This window comes from Lagopus leucura, unplaced genomic scaffold (genome assembly GCF_019238085.1).
Source record: "Lagopus leucura isolate 7727_CA_CO unplaced genomic scaffold, USGS_WTPT01 Super-Scaffold_100019, whole genome shotgun sequence".
NCBI lineage: Eukaryota > Metazoa > Chordata > Aves > Galliformes > Phasianidae > Lagopus > Lagopus leucura.
This window is the reverse complement of record NW_024962273.1, coordinates 1,428,310-1,454,174: the sequence shown is the minus strand read 5'-3', so window position 1 is coordinate 1,454,174 and position 25,865 is coordinate 1,428,310. Positions and strand designations below refer to the sequence as shown.

General features: G+C 37.3%; 1 protein-coding gene across 24 annotated transcripts in view; it reads right to left on the bottom strand.

The window, feature by feature from the left end:
* NEB (nebulin) overlaps nt 1–25,865 on the bottom strand; it is a 98,316-nt gene that overhangs the window by 63,670 nt on the left and 8,781 nt on the right. For all 24 annotated transcript variants that reach the window (XM_042877747.1, XM_042877753.1, XM_042877749.1 and 21 more), the window contains 35 exons: nt 25,597–25,704; nt 24,754–24,858; nt 24,345–24,449; nt 24,145–24,249; nt 23,065–23,169; nt 21,132–21,236; nt 20,819–20,926; nt 19,956–20,072; nt 19,229–19,330; nt 19,041–19,148; nt 18,843–18,947; nt 18,093–18,191; nt 17,126–17,230; nt 16,677–16,784; nt 15,569–15,880; nt 14,126–14,332; nt 13,789–13,893; nt 12,649–12,756; nt 11,744–12,055; nt 10,725–10,931; nt 9,889–9,993; nt 9,629–9,736; nt 9,135–9,446; nt 8,292–8,498; nt 7,285–7,389; nt 6,389–6,496; nt 4,571–4,882; nt 4,218–4,424; nt 3,635–3,739; nt 3,371–3,478; nt 2,292–2,603; nt 1,886–2,089; nt 1,370–1,474; nt 421–528; nt 24–65 (listed from right to left, as the gene is read on the bottom strand). In XM_042877747.1, the coding sequence (XP_042733681.1) occupies nt 24–65; nt 421–528; nt 1,370–1,474; nt 1,886–2,089; nt 2,292–2,603; nt 3,371–3,478; nt 3,635–3,739; nt 4,218–4,424; nt 4,571–4,882; nt 6,389–6,496; nt 7,285–7,389; nt 8,292–8,498; nt 9,135–9,446; nt 9,629–9,736; nt 9,889–9,993; nt 10,725–10,931; nt 11,744–12,055; nt 12,649–12,756; nt 13,789–13,893; nt 14,126–14,332; nt 15,569–15,880; nt 16,677–16,784; nt 17,126–17,230; nt 18,093–18,191; nt 18,843–18,947; nt 19,041–19,148; nt 19,229–19,330; nt 19,956–20,072; nt 20,819–20,926; nt 21,132–21,236; nt 23,065–23,169; nt 24,145–24,249; nt 24,345–24,449; nt 24,754–24,858; nt 25,597–25,704 (5,184 nt within the window). The remainder of the gene's footprint in view (nt 1–23; nt 66–420; nt 529–1,369; nt 1,475–1,885; nt 2,090–2,291; nt 2,604–3,370; nt 3,479–3,634; nt 3,740–4,217; nt 4,425–4,570; nt 4,883–6,388; nt 6,497–7,284; nt 7,390–8,291; nt 8,499–9,134; nt 9,447–9,628; nt 9,737–9,888; nt 9,994–10,724; nt 10,932–11,743; nt 12,056–12,648; nt 12,757–13,788; nt 13,894–14,125; nt 14,333–15,568; nt 15,881–16,676; nt 16,785–17,125; nt 17,231–18,092; nt 18,192–18,842; nt 18,948–19,040; nt 19,149–19,228; nt 19,331–19,955; nt 20,073–20,818; nt 20,927–21,131; nt 21,237–23,064; nt 23,170–24,144; nt 24,250–24,344; nt 24,450–24,753; nt 24,859–25,596; nt 25,705–25,865) is intronic.

Sequence of the window (25,865 nt, the reverse complement as noted above, 5' to 3'; positions counted from 1 at the left end):
TCCTCGATGTTGCGCGCTCCAATGTGGTGGCCCAGCTGCTTGCGGTATGCTGTTTTGTACTGATACTAAATGAATGCAGAAACCACAATGTTTTCAAGAAGTAATTTGAAGTTCTCTATTGTTAGAGTTGTTAATTTTTGAAATAAATGATATATTGAAAGATATTATACATTCTGACTATATTTACAGTATTTATTTATTGAATATTTTACAGTAATTTCTATAGTGACATTATTTTTTCTTATAAATTATTTTACTCAATGCAATTAACTTTATATAACAAGGAAGTAGACATTGCTGTTTAACCAAGAGACTTTTAGTCTCTTAAATCACAGATCTGTCCATCTTTTAATCAGTCATCATTCACCAGTAATCTTTACCAGTTCCATGGCACACCACTATTTTCACTCAGACTCTTACTTCACTGGCGATGTCTCTGGATGCCTTCGCTGCCTTGAGTGGTATGGCATCAGGAGGAAGATCATAGCCTTTCCTCCTCAGCTCTTCATATCCTAACTTGTAATGTTTCTGTTGGAGAAGAATTTAAAGTAAGTGTTATTAAAATAATTGAAATTATTATTGAAGTAATTGTTAAAATTAAAGTAATTAGAGTAAAGTAAATTAAAGCTGTGGAGTATTTTCCAATATGGAAAAACGGTAAGCTGATCTAACCCACACAGTACTACCTTTTTATTCCATCGATTACTAAAAACAAAGAATGAGATTTCAAATATGGTCTCGTTCCATAGCTTACACAATGTATATTTTGTAACTGATAATATGAAATACATCAAACCAACTTTATTTTTTCCTGATTAACTCATCTGAGGGCAAATCTGTACTAGAAATATAAGTCTGAGTAAATAATAGTCTTCTACTGAGGTGAATAATACAGCCCCATGGCCTGCTGCACTCCATTTCAACGATAATTACTTATCTTCCAGACTTCTTATGATACAACTGCTAATGTTTCTTTACTGTTTACATGTAGCTGATATTTGCTCCACTATACAAAGAATTTCATGTAAAGTAACTAAATAACTCTAAGAAGATATAATTAGACTTCTATCAAGACAAGAATGACAGTCTTATTAAAAACTATTGAACTTACAACTATAATGTCAACACGATCCATAAGGATGAAAGAGAAAGCATCAAACTTGCCTTATCTTCTTGGTTTGCTTTCTTTTCTAGCAATTTCACTTCCACCTTAGAATTCAGCAATTTGCTCAGTGTCCCAATGCATAACAATTTTAACAGGTAGGATAACAATCGTTAGATTGCTGAAACTGCTCCACTCCATTTTAAACTACGGCCATAAAGGGTAAATCCAAATTGCATAGAACAAACATTATAGAGACATACTTACATCACTTGTGTTGATTAAGTTTGATTTAGCCAACAAAATTTCAGGAGTATCTGGCATGATATGAACCTGAGTTTTGTCCTTGTCCCAAGCCTCTCTATACAGTATCTGAAGGGAGACATGAATAAAACTGGTTCATACGCATGGCAGCTTACCTTTTCTCTACAATAACACATCAGTGATGTGTGAACATGAAGGAGTGACTTAACAATGCAAGATATTTAAGTAAAACAGTACATCAACTTCTTACTGAAATACCTTTTTCCCTTTTTTACATGCATGAAGGGTCAAGGAGACAGCATTATGTCAATAAACTGACATACTACAGTAAGGATTCTAATTGCAGTTGTTTCTGAATAAATTAGATAACAAAGACACAAATATGCTGAATAAGACACCATTGAACAGTAAGCCACAGACTGCAAACACTGGACACCTGTATATTTTAATTGCATTCTGGTAGGGCAATCTTTATAACAAATGTATACTAATTCATTTACTGGATCCAAAGCAACTTACATCACTTCTATTTTTGGCATTAGATTTTGCTAAGGTGATATTCATGGCATCTGGGATACTTGTGAACTTAATAGTATCTGGGTGCTGCCGGTACTTCTTTTCACTTAGTATTTCAGAAGCTTTCTTGTTCTTTTCAGACTCCAAAGATCCCAAAGGACTCCATCCAATGCCTCTGAGCCACTGCAGATCTGACTTGTACAGATTCTGGTAAGGAATAAATAAATAAATAAAAACCATAGTATAGATTCTTTCACTGCCCATGTATTAAACCGTATTAAGAGACTAACTGGCGTATTATCCTCAATTTGAACTTCAGTGCTGTCAAGAGTGAGTTACTGAAGACACTTTTCAACAAGTAGTTAATATTTTACATAAAATAAAGAAACCAAACTCAGAGAAGACTTACATCACTCTGCAGTTCGTAGACCCTCTTTGCTTGGGTGACATCATTTTGGTCTGGTAGACAAGTCCAGCGGTGTAGCATGTGTTTGTAGTCTACATCACTAACCAATTCTTGACACTTCTTAGCCAGAAGGAAGCCTAACATATCCACAGGCATGTTAAACTTTGTCTTCCACTTTTCAAAATCTTTCTTATACTCCCTCTCGCTCTGCATTTTAGCTACTTGCATAGACCACATCATCTTCGGATCATCCTGTAAGCTCCGGAATCCAATGTGATGTCCCTGCTGCTTGCGGTAACCCTCTTTGTACTTGTACTAAAATTATAAATATTGTATTATTGAAATGCAGTAAGAATCAGGCAGTGATAAAATGCATAAGGCAAATATATTCACTCAGTTCAATGCTCCTCATTACCAATGAAATAAGCAACTTGCTATGGCATTTCACGTAAAGACAGCAGCCCCTCAATTCATGTGCATCATTTGTGTCTGTGAATGTCTTCTCTGGGAACAAACTGACTTCCCTGGAGAGGAAGAGTGCATGGCTCTAACAGTGGTCTCCTGTGCCACTGATGTATATAGTCACAGCCCAAAGGCTGTCACACTGCACTATTTTGATAAATAAACAATCAGCTTAAGCATTGACCACGTGTCCAATGACTGATGAAATCTCCTCCATAAATACAGGAGTTGATATTAATATCAAGTTACGGAAAATAACAACAAGACGTGTCACCATATCTACTTCTGAGTTGTAAAGAGGATTTCAAAGTAGAGGCACTGGGACCGACTTCCTGATGCACTGAAGACATAACATCCAAAAGAAGCAGACAATTCAGTTCAAATTGCTCCTAACTTCCTATGACCAGCCACTTCATGGATGGACCACAATCTTTTTGAAGTGCCAAAATATAAGAATCACTCTCCTTAAAATGTTATCTTCACTGACAAAAATGGACCAGGAATGTTTTTAAATGTTTTTATCAGCAATTTTTTTGTTGTTGTTTTTTAAACTACAAGTCACTCTTTTACAGAGGGGTCCACATAAGAGTCCACTTCAGACAGAAATAAATGTTGCTTACGTCGCTTGCAATGTCCCTTGAAGCTTTGGCAGCTTTCACTGAAATGGCTTCAGGTGTGAGGTCATAGCCCTTCTTAATCATTTCCTCCCAGCCGAGCTTGTAATGTTTCTAAAATTGAGAACAACTTTGATTAAAAAGCCTCATTAATACATACGCCACCTTCTACTTAGATATTTATTTTGAAATGAAAGAACACCTTGAAATTGGAAGTAGACTAATTTAACATTAGTTTGAAATGTAAAAGAAAGCATTAAAAAGCTCTACCTGACTGTAGTTCGCCTTGTTCTGTTTTGCCTGTAGGATATCTGGTGTATCTGGCATCACGTGAACTTGAGTTTTATCCTTTTCCCAGGCCTGAGTATAAGCATGCTATTGAAAAAAGGACCATCAGATTATTAGTATAGGTGACAAAGGCCAGCTCTTACAGGGTTTTCACCCTTCTGTCTGCACACTTTGATTACAGATGGGTAAAAAGCAGAAGATGTTAACTTAGATTTATTTCATTATGTGATGACTCAATCCAGAATTGGTCAAATCAGGATCCAGTCTTGCTTTCGTTGAGGCCTACCCACCAAGATTTAACATCAGTAATTGCCATGTAAATATGAGAAAAACAGATGCTGGAGAGATAGCAATGAAAAAAAATGAGCAAAAGATTGATTTAATCAATGCCTCTTAGCAGTAACTGAGTATTTCAATTCAGAAAAATTTTGAAAAAGGAGCCATCTTTCAGCAATAGTCATTTTTCCCTGGAGTAACACTGCTACATAAAAGTAGTGACAGAGATTTATACAAAGTTTATTAGTTATATATGAATGTCTGACAAATGTTCCCCATAAAAACTCACTTTATTCATTATATCTGCGTTGTGCTTTGCAAGAACCATATCCATGGCATCAGTGTCTTTTGTAAAAGAAAACGTGCTGGGATGCTGTCGGTATTTCCGGTCACTTGCAATTTCTGTAGCTTTCTTAGATTTCTCCACATCCAGAGAACCAGCAGGACTCCAACCAATACCTTTGAACCATTCATTGTAATCTTGTTTGTATTCATTCTGCCAGCCAGGAAACAAAAGCGAAGATTACAACTTACAAATGGCTCACACTAAATTATTCTTCTTTCCAAAACACTTAAAATGAGGAAAGAAGAAAACAGGCATAGATGTGAACAATAATGAGAAAAAAGAAAACAGAAACTTACATTACTTTGTATCTGATTCATGTTCCTGTACAATTCAAAACTCATTGCATCCGGCAGAAGCATATAGTGGTGTATCAGTCGTTTGTAGTTTGCATTGGTTACACGATCTTGTGCCTCCTTAGCTGCCATGATACTGAGTGAATCAGAAGGTGTTTGGTAATGAGTCTTGCTTGCCTCGTAGGCCTTCTTGTATTCACGATCAGACTGCATCTTTGCCACTTGCATATAATGGACAAGTTTAGGATCATCCTGAAGGCTGCGGAAGCCTACAAGCTTTCCCTTGTCTTGCTCATAACCTAATTTGTATTTATACTGTGCAGAGAACAGAGACAGAGATTTTAGTCCTACTTCATTTGTTTAACAAGCAATATCTACCTTGTAAGGAAAAAAAAAATTAGAATTTTTACATTATTAAACAAACACTAAGAATATGGAGGTGGTAGTTCTGTCTGCTTCTCGTCACAGTGCTTAACAAGCATCAAAATTCTATGAGGGCCCCATCAAATCCAGTATTCATAAAACATTTTCTTGAGAAATGCAATTTCCATAAGCTACTTTATTTTGCTTTTGCATGGGGTTCAATGTAACTCGGGATGCGCTTGCTTTCTAACCTCATCATAAATGGTACAACGAGAATATGAAGCAGACTGACAAAAACCCAAACCAACACAGTAGATCTGAAGGTAGTCCTTTGGAAAACATGAACTTGTTCTTTCTACACTAGAGCTTAGAGATAACCCGACCCTGGGGGTGTTCAAGGAAAGACTGGATGTTGCGTTGAGGGACATGGTTTAGTAGGAGCTATTGGGAATAGGTGAACGGTCGGACTGGGTGATCTTTTAGGTCTTTTCCAACCTTAGTGATTCTATGATTCTATTCTATGATTCTAACCTTACTAGCTCTAAGATGAACTATCACAAGCATTAGAAAGCAAGATGCCTCAGCCCACAGTGCTCTCTGTCATTATGTTTGTACTACTACCACTATTCAGCTTGAGTAACGACCTTAGTGATAGTCTGAGCCACGATCAGAAAACCTGAATTTGTATCTAAAGACTGGACATAAACCAACAGATCAGTATGGCACTTCCATGAAGTTAATTTGCTCAAATGAATCGTGATTTCAAGATACACAGGATCTTATTGCATTTGTTTAATTTATAAAACCACTGGGTTGATTTATTAAATCCTTCCTCAATCTCTAACCAGCTCTGGACCATGGACTTCACAGACCAACCATCAGTTCCATTTTCCTTGATTGCTTACTACCTGGTGAGAACGGAGGGACTGTACAGCCCTCACACTTAGAGCAGTGGTGGAGCAAATTGATTTTTCAGTGGCTGCTCCATCTCATATGTTGCCAAAAAAAGACAGAAGGCTAAAAAAATAACGTGTCCTTAGGCCCTAATTTCACTGCTCTCCCAGGCTGGTTTCACCACAGGAAAACCCTTGTCACTGATACACAAAGGATTTCAGAATGGTCACGATTCCAGAAACTTGTATTCTCTGCATTCAGTTTAAAGATGAAACTTAATAAGGCTATCACTAAAAGAACATCCCAGAAGCAAGAGTAATTCAAGGCTATATTTGTTCTTTTCCAATTCTTGCAAGACTAACATGTGTATACCTTTCTCCTGAGAGTCTTCCATGCATCTCCTTACCCTCCTAATGGAGAATTTGTACTTTAACCATGCTAGGAAATGCATTAAAACATATCAGAATTATTTACAAACAAGAGAATAAACAGCCTTCATAGAACTGGCATATTGAGTTGTGCCAAGAAAATGAAATTGATCGTTGTTTTTTTTCCAGAACTTACATCACTAGCAATGTCCCTAGAAGCTTTGGCAGCTTTAATAGGGATAGCATCAGATCTGAGATCGTACCCCTTCTTTCTGGCTTCTTCAAAAGAATGTCTATACATTTTCTGTGAAAGGAAAGAAAAGACATCCCTTAAAAATGCAAAAAACAAAACATGTACTTAAAAAGAAGTCACACTGTATACATTTTATTTGTCAGCCTGAGACACAGACTATTCGTATGTTTAATATTCTTTGAAAAGCTGTTTAAGCCATTCAGGCACACAAAAACATGGATTTGCCTTCAAAATTAACTCCAGTCCTTAAATTTACCAATGAATGCACCTGAACTGCACTACAACCAGTAAAAGTACCTAAAACAAAAGAGCAAATACCTGCATTTCTTTCACATGTGCACAAAAACTGGTGAAAATTTGCATCTAAAAATGAGATTATTTATTCATATGCAAATAAAGATGCATACAATTACAATTTTTATTTAGCATATGCAGATTTAGCAAACAGCTACTGAGAAATGGTCTATGATGTTACATAAAGAGGAAGTTCAACCTCCCAGAAAGAACTCTGAATCCACTACATAATGCTGTGCATTAGAAAATAAAATAATAAATACAGAAACAACATCAATGGTGCTCAAACTGTATTATCTTGTTAATGATTATTATATTTTAATGACCTGCATGAATGCTACATAACCTGTTCATAAATACCATTGCTTTTTCTTGACAGCTTTTGGTATTTAATTTCAGGGAAGGACAGTGAAAAAAGGAAAATAGCATATTGTAGAACCAACACAGGTTAACAAGATCAGTATTACAGAAACTTTCCTATGCTGTTACCTATTTCTAATTTAAATAAAGAAAAAAAAGAGCAACTTTTTACAAACAGTACTCACATCACTTATATTAAATGCATTAGCTTTCGCTAAAGCAAACTGTGGAATATCTGGCGTTATGTGAACCTTCTTCTTATCCTCTTCCCATGCTTGTTTGTATTGGTGCTAGAAGAAAAAAGCAAAAATCACCTGTTTACCAAAAAATTTTAACTGCAACTACTTTTAAGTATCACCTTTCTCTACAGTAATGCAATTGTTAGTATAGTAAGACCACCCACATTTTTTTTACCTAGCTCTTACAAAGATAACTGTGCAAGACTGCAATAGAAGTTGAAGAAATACCAATCTTGTTACAATATTTTACTGCTTGTCTCTTGTCCAGCAGTGCGTTCAAGCACATTCAACAGGCAACAATAGCTATCAAAGTCACGTCAGAAGGTATAAAAAGAAGTGTTAAAAGGATAAGCTAATAACCTTCCAAGCAAGGTGGCTAACAGCCTATCTCATATCAAGTAAGCATCAAATGATGGAGAAATCCTCCTTTTCTTAGCAGAAGTAAAATATAAAGAAAAGGCACCTAAAACTCAGGTGATCTCTCCAAACACAGTGCACATGAACACGAGACACTTCTAAAGGACAGCAGTGGATTCTGTCAGTTCAGCAGAATTAGAAAATCAGTATCTCAATATATATGAGCACTATTGTTAACCAGCAATTCCACAGTGATATAATAGGCATCGGATAATACAGACTGTGCAGACCATATGTTTAAAAGTTTAAATGCTGTTTTCAAAAGGGACTCACCAATATTTTCAGCCCATAACCTTAAACTATTAGAAGTCTACAATCTGTAACGCTGAGTAGACCTTATGAAGAAATTATCAGGGTTATGCTGTGCTTTAAGATACAGTCTGGCTCTATTAAGATGAAATACAGTGACGGTCAAGCGTTTCCATTAGCTGCCCAAGCTGACAAATGCAGAAGTTATTAACCCAAAAGACTACATCAGGTGTAACTGATACCTCATTTCTGAAAACTTAAATAAGTTGTGATGAACACTTCCTCACCTCATCCATGATTTTAGCATTATGTAAAGCTAAGGCCATATTCATGGAATCCACAGGAACAGAATACTTCAACTTGTCTGGATGCTGACGGTATTTCTTTTCACTAAGAATTTCCGTGGCTTTCTTGTTCTTCTCAGCCTCCAGAGAGCCCAGTGGCATCCATCCAACACCCTTCATACTTTCATCATAGTCTGCTCTGTATTGATTCTGGAAGCAGAAGAAAGTAATTAGATGCACATGTATGTCTGAAGATGTTGACACATCTTCCTGTATTTAATGTATAATGGATTTTTAATACACTTATTTTAAGAAGAATCAAACGGTATCAAGATACATCCAGTGTCTTTTCAGGAGTTCTTCTTTAGTGCATTTATAATAAAACAATAATAATATATTATATATATGTGTGTGTGTGTGTATCTTCTCTAGAGTCTAAATATCCCAGAAACTCTGAGAACTCAGCTACAGAGCTGTTTTTCTTATTCTTCTTGGAAGTATAAGATAAAACTTAATGAAAAGTGAAGCTTCTCGTTGCCTTGCCCTGTAGAAAAGGACAGCTGCTGAGGAGTGGTAGGATGTATAAGCAGCTTGCATCCATTTCACTCTATAAACATAATTATCTCTGAGCCTGAATTCTTTAAATGATAAATGTAATTCAATATTTCAGAGTCTTCAAAACATACCATAGCTATCATTGTTGGAGGTCTCATTTTATTTACAACATTTTAGCACTTAACTGAACTATTTTCACTAAGAAAAATCTTCTATTTATCTTACCATATTCTCTCATAAACTAAACATCATTGTACTGGCAAAGCAAAGGCTGAAGAGTCTCTCACTTACATTACTTTGTATCTGCATCATGTTTTTGGCTAGTTCAAGACTCATAGCATCAGGTAAAACATTGTAGATATGGATCAAGTTCTTGTAGTTTGTATTTGTAGCCACTTCCTGTGCTTTCTTGGCTGCCACAACGCTGAGCATGTCAACTGGAGTATGGAAGTTAGTCTTTGCCTTCTCGTAATCTTTCTTGTATTCACGATCAGATTGCATCTTAGCCACCTGCATGAAGTGCACCAGCTTGGGGTCGTCTTCAAGGCTGCGGAAGCCAATATGCTTTCCTTTTGCTTTTTCATAGGCTAGTTTGTATTTATGCTGAGAGCAGGAAAGAGAAACAATGACAGAAGAAGAAAAAAAAAAAAGCACATTATTAGGAGAGCAAGTACTGCAAAGGCTTATCGCAGCAAACATGTAACTGAAGCCATATTTGGGTATAACAGGGCAAAGTTCTGACTGGTTCTGAAAAGATTCCGAATGCTGCTGACAAACACACTTACATCACTTGCAATGTCCTGGGAAGTTTTGGCTGCTTTTATTGGAATAGCATCAGGACGCATGTCATAACCTTTCTTCTTGTCTTCCTCCCATCCAGCTTTGTATAGTTTCTAATTTAAAACAGAAAAGAGAACAGGTACTCTGTTAGGAAGGCAGAAGTACTGAAGTACTCCTAAATATTTTCCAAAAAGACCTAAGAATTACACCAATTTTTTACCTATGCAACAGACATTGAATGTTCTCACCGAACACAGCAACTTACATTACTCATTGTGATCTGGTTCACTCTAGACTGCAGAATTTCTGGAGTATCTGGCATAACATGAATGCTGGTCTTCTCTTTATTCCATTTATCAGTGTAGAGCCTCTGCAATTACAAAGACATAGCATTGAAATTACACTTACAAAATACAAGCTTGCTTCTGTTTTGCTCGAGTGCAGTAAATAATATTTTACAGTACAAAGTCGCATAAGCACTAAAGATAACAAACAACTGCAGGGTGCCAACATTATATTCCTCATCTTCCTTTAGTATTTCATTTGAGAAACTTGAAAAGTACCTTTTGATAACTACTAAATATTTAAACTGAAAATTTTAAGTCTGCAGCCTTCCCTTCTTTATGTATATCCTTAAATGCAAAGCACAGGTGGTTCTTTTTCCACACACTCTCTTTCCACAGCAAACGAAGAATAAGTTCCAGTGGTGTTTGAGATAATTAGAAACAAACTTAAACAATTCCCAGTTTCTTACTGATGCTTGCAAAAGCAGACAGAATTTTACAGGATTTGGTTCAGCTCACTATCAACACTACTTTCTGTAGAAAAAGAGCAAAGGTTACCAAAGCACTAAAAATCTGCACAGGACAGTTTTGATCATAGGCACAGAAGTGAAATATTTAATCTTTATGAACTTGAAATGAAACTCTCTTAATTATGCTTACAGACTGAGGCTTCTATTAACTCTTAGTGTCCAATGTTGACCAACTATACCAATGTACCCACCGGAAATTCTTACGAGCTCCAAGGGAATGCAACTGTTGCACATTTTGCAAGATGAAGACTCATGGCTTAGCTGTGATCACCTGAACAAGCTCTCACCTTATTCATAGTCTTGGCATTTTGTCTAGCTAGCACTTGCTCCATTGCATCCAGTGGAATAGAGTACTTCAGCTTGTCGGGGTGCTGGCGATATTTCTTTTCGCTGAGAATATCTGAAGCTTTTTTGGCCTTTTCTACATCCAAGGATTGAATCGGCAGCCAGCCAACTCCTCTCAGCCAGTTATTAAAGTCTGCTTTGTACACGTTCTTTTAAGAAATAAACAAGGCAAAACAGCGAGATGAGGGAAATCAGAATGCCCATACATACAGAAAATAAACCAACACAAACAGATGAGGCCTTAAACCTCCTCCTGGCCATTCATTTTTAAGTAGAGTTTACACAAGCTTGCCAAAACCACTGATGTTTTCCAACTACTCAGCAAAACACTAAAAATCATTAGGGATAAAGAAACTATTTTCACTAACCCAACATTCAGAACTCACACTACGTAACAGATGCACAGACTTTCACACAAACTTTGAGCAGTAAATATGAAAAACTGCCAAAAACAAACTCAGTTCTTTTAATGACACTCTTGGTTAATCAGCTCAGTTCACAGTGGAACTAATTCACTGTGAGTCTTTTTCTAAAGCTTCTGCTTGGTGGCCTGGTTCTATACCTCCTGAAGAGACACCATTTCTATTTAAACATACTTTATAAAGTGGCTTTTATAGCAGATAAAGGTATGAAAATGCTGAAAAACAGTGGAACAATGTTAGAAATATGAGGGAGTTGATCAGATCTGCATCAGTGAAAAAGAATACAAAGGATCTGTCTCAGGACATTAATTTGCTGAGCAGTCAAATACATGGAGACACAAAGAAAGTTATCTAGGTTCCCTAGAACTTATCAACTGCACATACTTACAACAACCTCTGGAAAATATCCAGCTCAAGACCAGATCTCAATCTGCCCTTAATCCGATATACCCTTAATCTCATTTTCTAGCCTTGAAAGGTTAACACTGTGACACAGTAATACTGAACAGAAAAAAGTGAGCTGCTTAACCATTACATACATCGCTCTGAAGCTGCATCATGTTTCTTGATAGCTCCAGATTCACAGAATCAGGCAAGAGAGTATAATGGTGAATGGGCTGTTTATAGCCCATGTTTGTAACGGCCTCCTGCGCTTTCTTGGCAGCCGTCACACTGAACATATCCAGGGGAGTGTGATATTTGGTCTTGGTCACTTCATAATCCTTCTTGTATTCACGCTCTGATTGCATTTTGGCCACGTTCATGTAATGAACAAGTTTGGGATCATCCTGCAGGCTGCGGTATCCAACCTGTTTGCCTTTATCTTTCTCGTACGATTCCTTGTACTTGTACTAGAGACAAAGCAAAAGAAATCTTTATCTACTTTGGAAATACAAAACATACAATTGATAACTTTAAGACGCTGAAATTCAAACAGAATTCATTTCCAGCCTTTTACAGAAGTTAGTAAATTTATTCCTGCGTTTCAAATCTCCTTTCACAGCTTGCTTCAGATGGCACACCAAACTTTAACGTGGCCAAATGACTGAAGCTGCCTGAGAAGAGCCACATATTTGTACAGTTCATGAATGTCAGACAAGTAGATGTACAGGTCTTCACATGTACAGGTCTGTTCAAATGGCAGCTAAGAACACAGCTTAGACAAGCTGTCACACAGAAACTATCAAAGAAGCTGGTGGACTTTAAGGGTATATAACACAGCCCCAGCTGACCAGCAGTCACATTAAAACATAACTCCAAAGAAATACCTTTTTTTCTTCAGGTTCACATGAACACCTGAATTTTCTTGTACCATCAGAATTTCAACACCCGGTGTCAAGTGTTTATACATCATTACACGTACATAGCACATGCTCTGTAGCATGATGTGCTCCAGAAAGAAGGCAACAGACTTTTGCACTCCTCTTATGCAAAACATACTTACATCACTTGCAATATTTCGAGATGCTTTAGCAGCAATAATAGGAATGGCATCTGGTTTCAGATCGTATCCTTTGGCAATGGTTTTTTTCCAGTCTGCTTTGTAGTTAGCCTTATGGGAAAACATAGATAAGTCAGGAGTGTCACAGTAGGAAATATTAACATGTCTAAGTCTTAATTTTTATTGTATTAATGGTGATCAAAACATCAGTCTGTGCAATTGCAAGGAGAAATGCTAACCTCTACACAACCTGCAGCTGTATCACGACAAATTTACTACAACCATAGTTCAAGACAATCAGTTTAATGCATGTAACTAAATCTTTAACTCAGTTTTTTTTTCAGTTTCCATACAGAACAACTCAATCAGCAGAATTTTTGCCCTTTGTAACTTTTTCACTTCCTTTTTGACTTCACTGAACCTTCAAGCAATTTTTTTTCCTATGAGCTTCAAAATCAAGACCTCTGGTTTGAAGGAAGCAGCCTGGCTGATTTCTAATTAGGGGTTAGAATCTGGACAGACTAACAGTATTCCATGGCTTTTCAAAGGATGGAATGAAAGGATACATCTATTTCTAATTTTAACTCCTGGAGGCCTGATAACGCCACCAAAAGATGTATCATCAGAATGGTAATAAAACTATCAGTGGAGATCCTTACTTTCTTGGACAGATGCAAAACAGGAGTGGAAAGCAGTCAGACTGAGAGCTGAACAACAGGAAAAAAGCATTACTTCTTTACGTTTCTCATGTTTCCTTTGAAAGCTCAGCAGCAGGAGGCAAAACACACAGAGAAGCTGCACTGCTTTCCTCTGCAACACGTTTTGTACAACAGTGAGGAACGTTAGCTTCCAAAGCCATATGCATTTGAATAATAAAAGTCATGACCTTATCCTCAGTCAGGCTCTCCCACCAGTCTGCCAACAGATCACTGAAATGCCTTCACGTTCAGCAGTGCTCAAAGACACAATTAAACATTTGCTTAACAGGTGTAAAACCCATTGACTTCTACCAGTAGTGGCTCACCTGAACAGAGAGCTTGCACATTTCTGTATTCAGTATCATAGCATGAAGATACAAAAAGTCATTTTTCTATTAAGAAATGATGAATTTATTATTGAATGCACTATTGGTTGCATACTCACATCACTTAAATTGAAGGCGTTGACCCTTGCTTGAATAAACTGAGGGACATCAGGATCAAGCTTGTATTTGTGCTTTACTTTTTCACCCTCTTGCTTATATGCTACCTGCACAGCAAAACAAACAAACCTCTCTGTTAATAAGAACACAGCAAGTAATATTAGTATTAACAAAGAGACAAAACAACTGCCCTTAATTCCTACCAACAAATTACAATTTTACTATTTGTACATTTTTTAAATTCTACAGTTTCTAAGATGGAACATGAGATAGAAGAGTCATAAACCCATGGTAAGAAATAAAACCTCCATATTGCATCAGTAACAAACAATTACTTACATCACTCAGTTGCTTGGTGTTGTGCTGAGCTAAAACCATTGTCACTGAGTCTGGCACACTGGTAAACTTGATGGTGTCTGGGTGCTGACGGTACCTCTTCTCATTTAATGCATCCCCAGCCTTTTTAGCTGTTTCCACGTCCAGAGAGCCGAGAGGACTCCATCCAATACCCTTGAACCAACTGTTATAGTCTTGTTTGTATACATTCTGAAGGACAGAAAGACAACATGAACCAAGATTATCCCACGGAACTGTTTAAGCAATAGTCACAGAGCCTCACTCCTATGTTCTACATTAGCAGGAATATCTTATAAATTCTGAAAGGCAATAACAAGTTATTATTTTTTTATTTTCATTTCTGTCATTTCATAAGTAAGAAAGTAAGCTACTGTATTTTTTCCTCCTCATTTATTTCTTATAAACATTAATAACTTTCAGTATTTACTAAGCTTCTTTTCTCCTACCCTTGTGAAAAATTCCACCAATCTCCAATCATTAATAACTTCTAAACTAAAATAAGGTGTTCACTGACCACAGTTCAGTTTGGTCTGTGTTCCAGCAGTCTTTATCAGAGCTGGTCTTTTACACAAAGGTCCGCAGAGCAGAGACTTAATTTTTTTTCCTCCTATAATTCCTTCTCCAGTGAAATATGCAGAATTTACATCTAGAGGCTTCAAGTAAAAAAATCTACCCAGGCTACAATTAAGCAGGTAATACACAAAGTATCAATATTGACATTGAGATGCAGTCAGCAAACAGCCTGAATGCAAGAATATTACAGACATTTCTAAACCCCTTCCATGGTCTAAATTTAAGAGCAGCCATTCTTCACAGAAATAGAGAGAGGGAAACTCCACAGCATCCAAACAACTGCAGAGTGCAACCTGGTATGCTCAATCATTTCAAACTCTGTATCTGCAAGAACAACCAAGACAGTCCTGCAAGAAATCTCCTATGCTACAGATCTCCAGAGGAGGTATCCCTGGTATTCCTGGTATCCCAAATGCAACCAATAGCTAGTTTGTTCCCTCCATCATGCTATTGGCTTGCAGTCCACCTACACTACCACATCTGCCTCACGCAAAGACAAAACAGGGAAACTTGAAAGTCTTAAAGAATAAAACCAAATTATGTTAGTTGCAAAATAAAAGCTCTCTGAAAAAAATGTAAAAAGAAAATAAATTCATTTGCATGCCATATTCCAAAAAGCTGCTCTTCAGAGGCATGCCACCATCAAAATCCTTTTGAGTGCGACTCACCTGGAATGTGGTACTTCTAAATTCCACCAGCTGATACTTAAAGCTTCTAATGCTGGTCCCCAGGACATAATGAAAACAAACCATTCCCATACAGTGATGGCAAATTTCACTGAATAAAAATACCTATTTTATGTTTATTTGTGTAGGAAAACATCAGTGAGACAGCAGCCACTGAAATACTCACATTGCTCTGAATTTGCATCATGTTCTTTGCAAGCTCAACATCCATAGCATCTGGCAGATACGTGTAGTGATGGATCAGATTTTTGTAGTGGGCAGTGGAAGCTACATCCTGAGACTTTTTTGCAGCCTGGATACTGAATGTGTCAGGAGGTGTGTGATAGACAGTCTTGCTCTTCTCATAGTCCTTCTTATATTCACGATCGGACTGAATCTTTGCAACATGCATGTAGTGAACGAGCTTGGGGTCATCCTGCAGGCTTCTGAAACCAACCTGTTTTCCTTTAGCCTTTTCATATGCTTCCTTGTATTTATACTAGAGTCAGAGAAAAAGAGATTAAATATGTTGTCACATAGCTACTGATGTCTAAACTAAAAAAAAAAAAAAAAGAAGAAATCTGTTATGACTTTCATTGGGAAGGAAAAGTGCAACCTGTTCAGGAACATTAGCCTAAATAGCATACCCAACAATACCAGCTTTTCTTTTTCCACCATCTAAGGCTATGCACAACAGGTTATACACGTAACAATGATTCACCAGCCACAGCTTTCCTTGAAAGGAAGTGAAATCGTTTCCTTAAAATTACTGTGCTGAGAGGTGCATGAAAAACATTAAAACAATTGAGACAACCCATCTCTCTCACTTGAATAGCAAAAAGAGCACAACTGAGAAGCTTCCTCTCCTTAACCGAAAGCACCGAATCATAATCTACTTCATCAATTTGTGCTACATGGCTTCCAATTCAATTATCAGCTGTACTCATCCACCTACCTCAAAACTACCTCAGTATATACTGTCTCACAGTCTAAGCAGATGCTAATGTAGCTAATTCACTGGAAATCTGTCAGCAAATGACTGCAAGAACTACTGATTTCATCTCTCCCGTGAACAGTGGTTTAGGAAACACAGTAACAGCTGCTTATCTAAAGCAAATATGATTAGAATAAAAGATGTTTTACACAAACCAACACTTTGAGAAGACTGAGAATGTCTTTCTCACATTAGTGACTCTAGTGAGACTCATGGAATATTTATGGTCTACCACATGGCCTGGAGTGGTTGACATTTTTACTAAATGCCTAAAACAAGTGTACCTGGGATAGATACTTACATCACTAGCAATGTTTCTTGATGCTTTTGCTCGAGTAATTGGAATAGCATCAAGTGACACGTTGGTCCCTTTAGCTATTAGATCGTGGTAGTCCTGTTTATAATAGGCCTAAAAAAGAAAACCAGTATTATTCTAGAGAACCTACTATTCAAATGAATTATAAGAAAATAAAAGCTACACAAAAGCTACTCCAGACAAATCTTTAGTATGAGATGCTTCCTTTAGTGTTTATTACTTCTTTATGAATTAAACTAAATTAATTACATGATTACACGAGTAGCTGGGATTTGCTTGGAAATTCAAACGATGCCAAGAGTGAAAAATTACAGTGATATAAGTTGATTATAAAGAATTGTGCATCAGTGAAAGAAATCTGCAATATGAGCACATCTGTAAGATCCTCAAAAATTCAAGAGCAATGTGTAAAACATCATAAAGTCATCACTTACATCACTGACATTTGCAGCATTGTATCTGGCTTGGATAAACTGTGGGACATCTGGGGGGAGAGTGTATTTATGTTTCACTTCTTCTCCGGAAGATCTGTAGAGTTTCTGTAAAATACATCATACATAAATAAATTCTTTCCTTGTACAAGCAGCACCAGTTCACTGTGAATCAGTTGAGGATTCAGGTTTGATTTTTGCAAATGTATGTTGCCACTTATCTCATAAAGATGGAGACTGCACTTTTCATACAGGATTATTGATCTTATTGATGGAAGAAACAAGCCCTAAATGCCTCGTGCAGTCCTTCGCTCAGAAAGGTCTTTACTCAGGGCTCTGCAGCACAGCCTTATGAGGAGCAGTCAAGGGAACTGGGATTATTTAGTCTGGAAAGAAAGAGGCTCAGGGATGACCTTACTGCTCTCTATAATTCCTGCAGGGAGGTTGTGGGAGGTGTTGAGGGGATGAGGAGGGGGTCAGCCTCTGCTCCCATGTAACTAGCAATAGAAATAGCTGAGCCAGGGCAGATTCAGATTGGATGTCAGGAAATACTTCAGAAGGGGGTGGTCAGGCACTGCAATGGGCTGCCCAGGAAGGTGGGGAAAGTCACTGACCCAGGAGGTACTGAAGAGACATTCAGATGTTGTACTGAGGGCATGGTTTAGTGGGGAATATTGGTGATAGGTGGAGGGTCAGACTGGATGGTCTTACAGGTCTTTTCCAACCTTGGTGATTCTATGATTCTATGACATTTACACCTCCTTAAAAAAAAGCAATTAAGAAGCCTGATTTCCAGGAGGGCTTTCACTGGAACAGGCTTCATAAGTGTCCTTGTCCATGTCTGTGCATACATACACACCCATCTTCACCTATACTTTCAATTCAGGAATTGTGTTAAAATTGGAAAGTGGCCGCAGTGCAGAAACGTGTGGTCTCACAGTACAGTGACATGTCTGGTATGCTCACTTACATCACTCAGCTGCTTGCTATTGATCTCTGCTTGCTTCTGCACTGGAGAGTCAGTCACTTGAGTAAATTTGATCTGATCAGGATGCTTTTTGTAGGTGTGCTGAGGGTAAATAATAAAAACATTCATTGTAAGTGTACATAAGCACAGCTTCCTGTTAAATAACACACAGTGATGTAGCATTACTGGGGATAGCTGGCACTTATGAATGGTGCACATAAGCACTGTCCTGCACAATAACTCTGATGTTACTTTTTAACACTATCAGAGCCCAAATAAACTTTTAAAGTATTTTAAAAGTATAAACACAAAATATTTGAAGGTATATAAATACTACCACAGATAATAAATGATATGAAATATAAAATATTACACATAAATACATATTTTAAAATACTTTCAAGTATTAATAATTACAATTTGTACTAATAAAATAACCACAGTATGTTGAAGCATTTTAAAAAGCTTTAATGTAAAAATATGCTGACTTAAGCAAGTAGATGCTTGAGGGTCATTGTTTGTTTTGTTACTGTTGTAATTATTTGGTTCTATTTGTTAGATGCTGTTATAACTGTCTTGATCACTAGGTGTCACAAAAGACTTCTAAAATACAGGTGAACATGGCTTATGAAAGTCACTATGCCAAGAAAACCACGCTCAAAAATTAACAGGAATCACTGTAAGCTTTCAGACATCTCAGAGCAGATGCCCTGCATTTAATTGGCTATCTGATAACCACTGCCCTATACTTACATCTTTACACTGCTCTAACTTCTTAATAGCTTCATATTCTTGAGTTATGGTCTGAGGGAAGTAGCATTTTGTCTTTTCTTCCTCATAATCCGCTTTGTAATTTTTCTAGGGATAAAATGAACATTCCATAAGAAAACAGAATTGAGCTTTCTCCAAATTAAAACAGGATGGCAAGAACAGAATGACAGCCACACTTACATCACTCTTCATAGCTTCGACTTTCATACAGTGGATCTGATGCGGGTCCTCAAAACTGCCCAAATAGTGTCCCAAGATATTCTTCTGATAAGCATCTTTGTATTTCACCTGGAAAAACAATCACAAGCTGATAAAGAAAAGCAATCAAGAGTGCCAGTAAGGAAAGATAAGAACTCAGCAACACATACATCACTGAAATTCTTCAGAGCACTATCAGTCTGGAACTTTGGTGTTTCACAGTAGTTTATGCTTGTTCCTTTGGATTGCTCATAGGCTTCTTTGTATAATTTCTGCAAAAGAAAATAACATTAGATATAATATAATATAGATAATAATAGATATAATAACGATAAGAAAGCAGACTGAACTGAAATGCACTTACAATATAAATTACAATGGTGAATATTAATTTTTAATTCTTTTTAGTGGCTTCTAGGATTGTTAGGAAAGACATGAAGGTTTGACTCATCATTTCTGAATGTCTGATGTTGAGCAATCTGAAGTGTCTTTCCAAACAGATGAAAACATCGAGAGAGTAATCAAGAATGTCAATACATTCCTGAAGTGGTATCAAAAATAACAGTATATGTGAATACCTAGGAGTACATATTTTATCACTGCAGGCAGCACTTGAAGTTCTAAGCGCTAAGGAAGAACCCCCACCTTCTGATCCATTTTTCAAAGGATTATAAAAGAGCAATCATTAGCTATCTCCATAGCACATCACACTCAGCTGTGGGGAAATGACTCCTTACAGTGAAACCATTCTGGTCAGTAGGATCTCTTGAAAAATACTACATTTATAAAACTAAAAATACTGAGAAATTCAGTGGAGAAGTCAAGAAATGATCAGTTTGGGGTTTGGTTTACTGTACATGACTGACATCTGTGCTGCTATGCTTTGGTAATACTCACGTCACTCAGGACATCTCCTGCAGTCTTTAATTGCCTCAGCAGTGGGTTCTCTGTAGCAGGAAGCACGTTATAATCTGCAACGGCTTTGTTCTTCTCATAGTCTGCTCTGTATTTTATCTTTCAAAAATAAAGACAAAAAATAATGAGGTTTTTAAAATCGATATTAAAAGCCAAACACTCACTAACTTATATTGTCTTGAAATTTTCTGAAAGGTCTCCACCTGCTTTTAACTCATGACTCAGAAAGGCAAAGGACCATGAGAAGCACTCAGATCACAGCAGTGCAGGGATCACCAGCTGAGAGGTTGAGTTGAAAGATAATTGATAGCTATTAATTAGATGTCCTGACCTTGCCAAGCATTCTGACTTTTTAACTACCAGTTGACATATTAGAATAACTACATTCTTAAAAGCTAATGACAGAAGATTATCCTCGTCTTTGCTGATGCAAATGCTGTTACAGAAACTGCAGAAGCCAAGCAAATCCAGCATTCCTAACAAAATGCCAGTATAACATCACTGAGATACACTGAGAAAGCATGAATAACTGAAAATATGAAACCAGATTCAGCTAGGTTAACAGTATTGATCTATTCCAACTAAAACCAGGTAACATAATACAGTAAGAGCAAACCAAAGCAAACTCCATCTCCATGAAAGAGAATACTTCACAGGTACCCTTGCAGAGGATCATAAGCATGGGTAGGAATCACTGAAAGCTTTGAGGTGGCAGAGACACGAGAATGCATCTTTTGCACAGAAGAAAATATTTCTGACAGCTGACAAAACAGCCTCAGTACAAACTGTACTGACTTCAGAACGACACTCCAGCTCTGCAGATGGGAGCAGGCAGAAGGACGTACCTTACTGACATTCTCTGAAACTCGCTTATTAGCTTCATATTCTGGAGTTTCAGTCTGCATAAAGTAGATTTGGTCTTTCACATTTTCAAAGTCTTCCTGGTATTTTTTCTGTTAAGAACAGAGAAAAGCAGGTATCAAATGTACCAAACGTATCAAATGCAGCTGCATTATAAATTAGCCACCCATTAAGAAGCTTAAATAGAAAAAGAGAAACACAACAAGAGACGGAGGAAAATCTGATCAGTGTTTGCCACGTTGGCACATGCACAAAATAAAGGGGTTCATTTCAAGATCTTCTGAAGAACTGACTTACCATGCTTATGTTTTCTGCATTCATTTTTGCAATTGCAACGTCATAGCACGGAGTTTGACTCCACTTGCCTTTGATCTTGTTTTTATAGTCTTCGTGATAAATAACCTGCAATGAAATTTGAAAAAATAATACTTAATCTCCAGCTCAATTTTCACTTAGAAGCCTTCTTTTTAAGGATGCCTCCTATTTTATATCAGCACTGTCAAAACCACGTGAAGTCTGACCTTAGCATTCAGTTTTCATTTATTTTGGTAAGTTTCCTGACTAAAAAGGATGTACATAATAAATAAGTCATCTATTCCAAATGATAAATAATAAGACTAATAAGATACACTCTCCATGGGATATCACTACCAAATTCCTTCAGTTGTCTCACTATTCACACAACACTGGAATATAATATTGCCCAAAAACTGAACTAGAATTCACTGTCACTGCTTCTGAAACCTGTTATAGGACAGAAATGGAAAGTCCTTTCTATACATGGCTTTTCTGGTACATGTGATTTCTATCAGACTAGGTTCAGAGTAATGGAAATCAAGTATAAACTGTTCAAACTGAAGTTTAAAGTGTTTGAACAATTACTTAAGCAGTGACTGTCTGTTTAATTACACAAAAAATCTTCCTGCCTTTTCACTGTGTTCCAAAGGCACTTTCACCACAGTTGCTCTCCCCATCACAGAAAGCACAACTTGGTATCACACTGATTAAGAATGTACACGTCAAAAAAGATTTTTCTGAATGTTATTGTTTGAAGATACATGTAGAGGTTACTATGTTTTTTTTTATTATTATTTATTTATTATATATTATATATTTATATTATTATATTTTATATATATATTATATAATATATAATATATATATATAAATATATATTATATATTATATATTTATTAATATATTTATTTTATTATTTATTACTTTTCAAGAATAATCACACTGATCTTCTTGCTTCTCCCATGCAAGAAAAAATAAAATCTTGATGATAATTTAGCTTCTGAGCTACCTCAGGTACAAGAAAATTCCTCTAAACAACACATTACCTTCTGTCACCTTTCAGATGAGTTCACTAGATACCCTTATCCCTCATCTGAAACAGCAGATAATATCCACTATACAGCAACAAAAATCAGGCATTTCTTCCTTACCACAACTAAACTTCAAAGTGAACTAAAAACCTTCTGGCTCAAGAGTTCATACGACTTAGCTCCAATTTCTCCAGCAAAAGTTGATCTTCCTCTATTTCACTTCACCTCCTGCATTCCTCAGCTGTTCTATTCCATGTAAAATGAACTGCTAGTCATGCCATACAGCTGTGGAATTTACTGTTGAATATTACTTGCTAATTCAGTGTGCAAATCAGGAAAGAGTTACTAATTTCCACAAGTACCCATGAACTCGCATGGGATACGTATGTGGACAATGATCTGACACTGACAGCAACTTTTAAAAGGTTTTCTCTGCCATCAACTTAGGCACCTTCAAAGATCAGATATCCAACTTAACAGCAAACTGGGATTATTCCTTGTAAGCAAGTAATTCATTTTGAGACCAGATGCATACTTGTGTTTCACTGTTAATTTTGAAGAGAGGAGTAAAATGGATGTTTTATGTTGCACTTTAAAATGCAATGCAGGAGATATTTTTTACAAAAGGAAGAACAGGAACTGATGCGTGCATGAGAGAAGCAGAAATGTTTTATGAAACCCAGATTTGCTGATAAGAATGAAATTTTGTCTTTCACTTGAGACTGGACAGGAGCTTCTGAGATGTTCTAAAAAAGAAAGCAAACGTAAAAGCTGGCTTTCACTCCTGAAAAAAATCAAAGAGATCTTGAAGTCTGGACTTTTCTTTTGCTCTCTGGTACCTTTTTTTGCCTAATTCCAAAATGGAAATTTCTGTTGAAGGAAGAGAACTGCATTCTACTCACATCACTCAGCTGCCTCGTCACTTTCCTGGCTTGTTCCACATCAGGTGGATCTGGCAGAGAAGTATATTTAGATTTTCGTTCATCGTGCCCTTTTTTGTAGACAATCTGGAAATAGGAAAGAAGTAAACATTTACAGAAACTGCCCACTGCAATAGTAACATCATCTTTAATGTTACCTCTGCTAATGCCACCAGTTACAAAAGTAGTTCTGTTCACAGAAGAATGATAATCTCTTTCAATCAATGTGTTCTGGGGGACTATGGAAAAGTTCACTAGGAAAGTTTTCAAGTCTACTACTCTGATGTTTGTGATAAACTGGACACCTGAAATCTTTATATAACACCTGAAATACTTAGTGAAAGAGTTTTGTGTCTGTTTTCTTTTCCTCTTAGTATCAGCAAATAGCAATGCTGAGCATAGCTCATGAACTACTGAGTTTTTTTTATCATACAGATCTGCAGATACTTCACAGGGCCCAGCAAACAGGGCTACTGGGCTTACAGCCAACCCCGAGTGCTTCTCAACACATTCTGAGAGGTATCTGAGGTCTTACCAGTTACCTGAGGTCTTAAATTATTTCTTTCACTCATAATCCAACATTAAAAAGCCAACAGGTACACACTCTAATAAACAGCGTTCACTTTTCTATAGAAACACCACCACTCTCAGAGCTATCAGCGCACATCTATGCATATTTATCTTCTGTTCTGTTACAGAGTCCAGCCAGAAGCCTCTTAAGTTCACAGAATCACAGAACAGCCCAGGTTGGAAGGGACTTCAAGGATCATGAAGCTCCAACCATCCCGCCACACACAGGACCACCAACCTCCATATTTAATACCAGCCCAGGCTGCCCAGGGCCCCATCCAACCTGGCCTTGAACACCTCCAGGGATGGATGGGGCATCACAGCCTCTCTGGGCAGCTGTTCCAGCACCTCATCACTCTCATAGCACAGAACTTCCCCCTGACATCCAACCTCAATCTTCCCTCTTTCAACTTCAAACCATTTCCGGTTGTCCTGCCAGCAAGAAGTTACACTGTAGCATGATCCAATTTTCAACCAGGCCTTGATACTTACATCACTCAGAACTTTTTGAGCCTGTGCCACCCTTCTGAGCTCTGGACTGTCATTGTACGGATAGAACAATGTTTTGTCTCCTTCCCAGTCTTCTGTATAGAGTTTCTTAAAACAGAAAAATGGCAGAATAGAGAATGAATTCATTTTTGTCTTGGAATGCTTCTTGAACTCCATCTGACCAAATCGGTGATTCTTCTTACCTTACTGAACATTGCTGTATTTTTTATTGCATTTACAAGCTCTGGGGCATCAGGGGGAAGTAAGTACTTGTCCTTATTCTCCTCCCAGTTCTGTTTATATAACACCTGGACAGAAAGATCAGCAGGCTAGTTACTCTCTTATTAGAAAAATATTTACATTAGTTAATAAACAGCTTGATGGAAGGCTTTTTTTGCAAAGTGAAGGTATCATACTAATGACTTTAAAAATATGAATTGGAAACATTTAAGATATTTATAAGTGCCTTGATCAACTTATTTGGCCTTCCCCCCTGAGCTTCTAAACTGTTCTATAGACACTGCTTTAGTGTCCTGAAGTGAAAATCTTGCTTTTATCAGTAACTTCATGATCCATTAACGTTCACAAGCCTTCTGGTAAGCCAAAACTCACCTTGCTCACTTGCTGAGAGACCTTCTTTGCATGTTCTATATCCCAGGCCTTTTCATCAACGTGGCAAATAGTTCGAGCAGCTTCCCCAGCCATGCGGTATTTCACCTAGAGCAGTGCACAGCAAACCACAGCTGTACTTAAAGCTAACACTGACCAGCGTTCTCTTAAAGCAGAATACTGACATTCTGAAACTTGATAACACAAAGATTCCGCATTGAGTGATTTAGGCATGTCATTAACCTTTACCATGGACTAGCTGTTGCTTAGAAATAACACCCAGAGAAACAAACAGATTTTGTGAGTTAGCTGAAAAAGAAACGCAGCTTTGAGACAACGTCACGAGCTGTGAATCCAAGCTAGAGTGTAAGCCTATAATCTGAGCTCTTCCTAAGAGTGCTTCCACCTGTATGAGGAGATGGAAATCCCCATGCTATTTCATCTCTCTTAATTTCACAGTCCATTACCACGGACCGTACACCCGAAAGCAATACAGCAGTCACACCACCACGGCAAACCAGTAGATGGAGCACAAAATCATTCTAATGCTGTTACAACAATCCCAGCTTGACAGCAGGCTCAGTCAGCTTTAGCACAGGGATTGCTGCATCACGTTCCTCAATAGATCCTAAGCCAGGTGTTGAGCAAAATCTAATGGCTACCCATCTCCTGCACACTGCTTAGGTGTCTCCCCACTCAGCTCCAGGAGTTCCTATTCCCAGAGACCCAATTCTCTCCACTTACTCTACTAAGAATTAAGATGCTTTGGATTTTAGTTCCCCAAATTGTGACGTGCACTATTAAAGGGAGACTGGAACTGCAGACAGAACCACATTTGATATCTACCTCACTGAGCTGATCCTGCACTTTCTTGATTCTCCGAATTTCTGGCGTATCAACTGTGGAAGCATATGGCTTTCCTCTTTCTTTATTAAACTTTTCTTTGTACTTGTTCTGAAAGAAAATAACGACAAGTGTGATTAAGACACATCCTAAAGCTCTGGCAGAAACGCAAACAGTAATTTTTGATGTATTCATCTGTTTAGTATAGGAGTTTGGGGCACATCACTGAATAATACAAGCTGTCATTACACAAATACATTTGCACAGTTCTG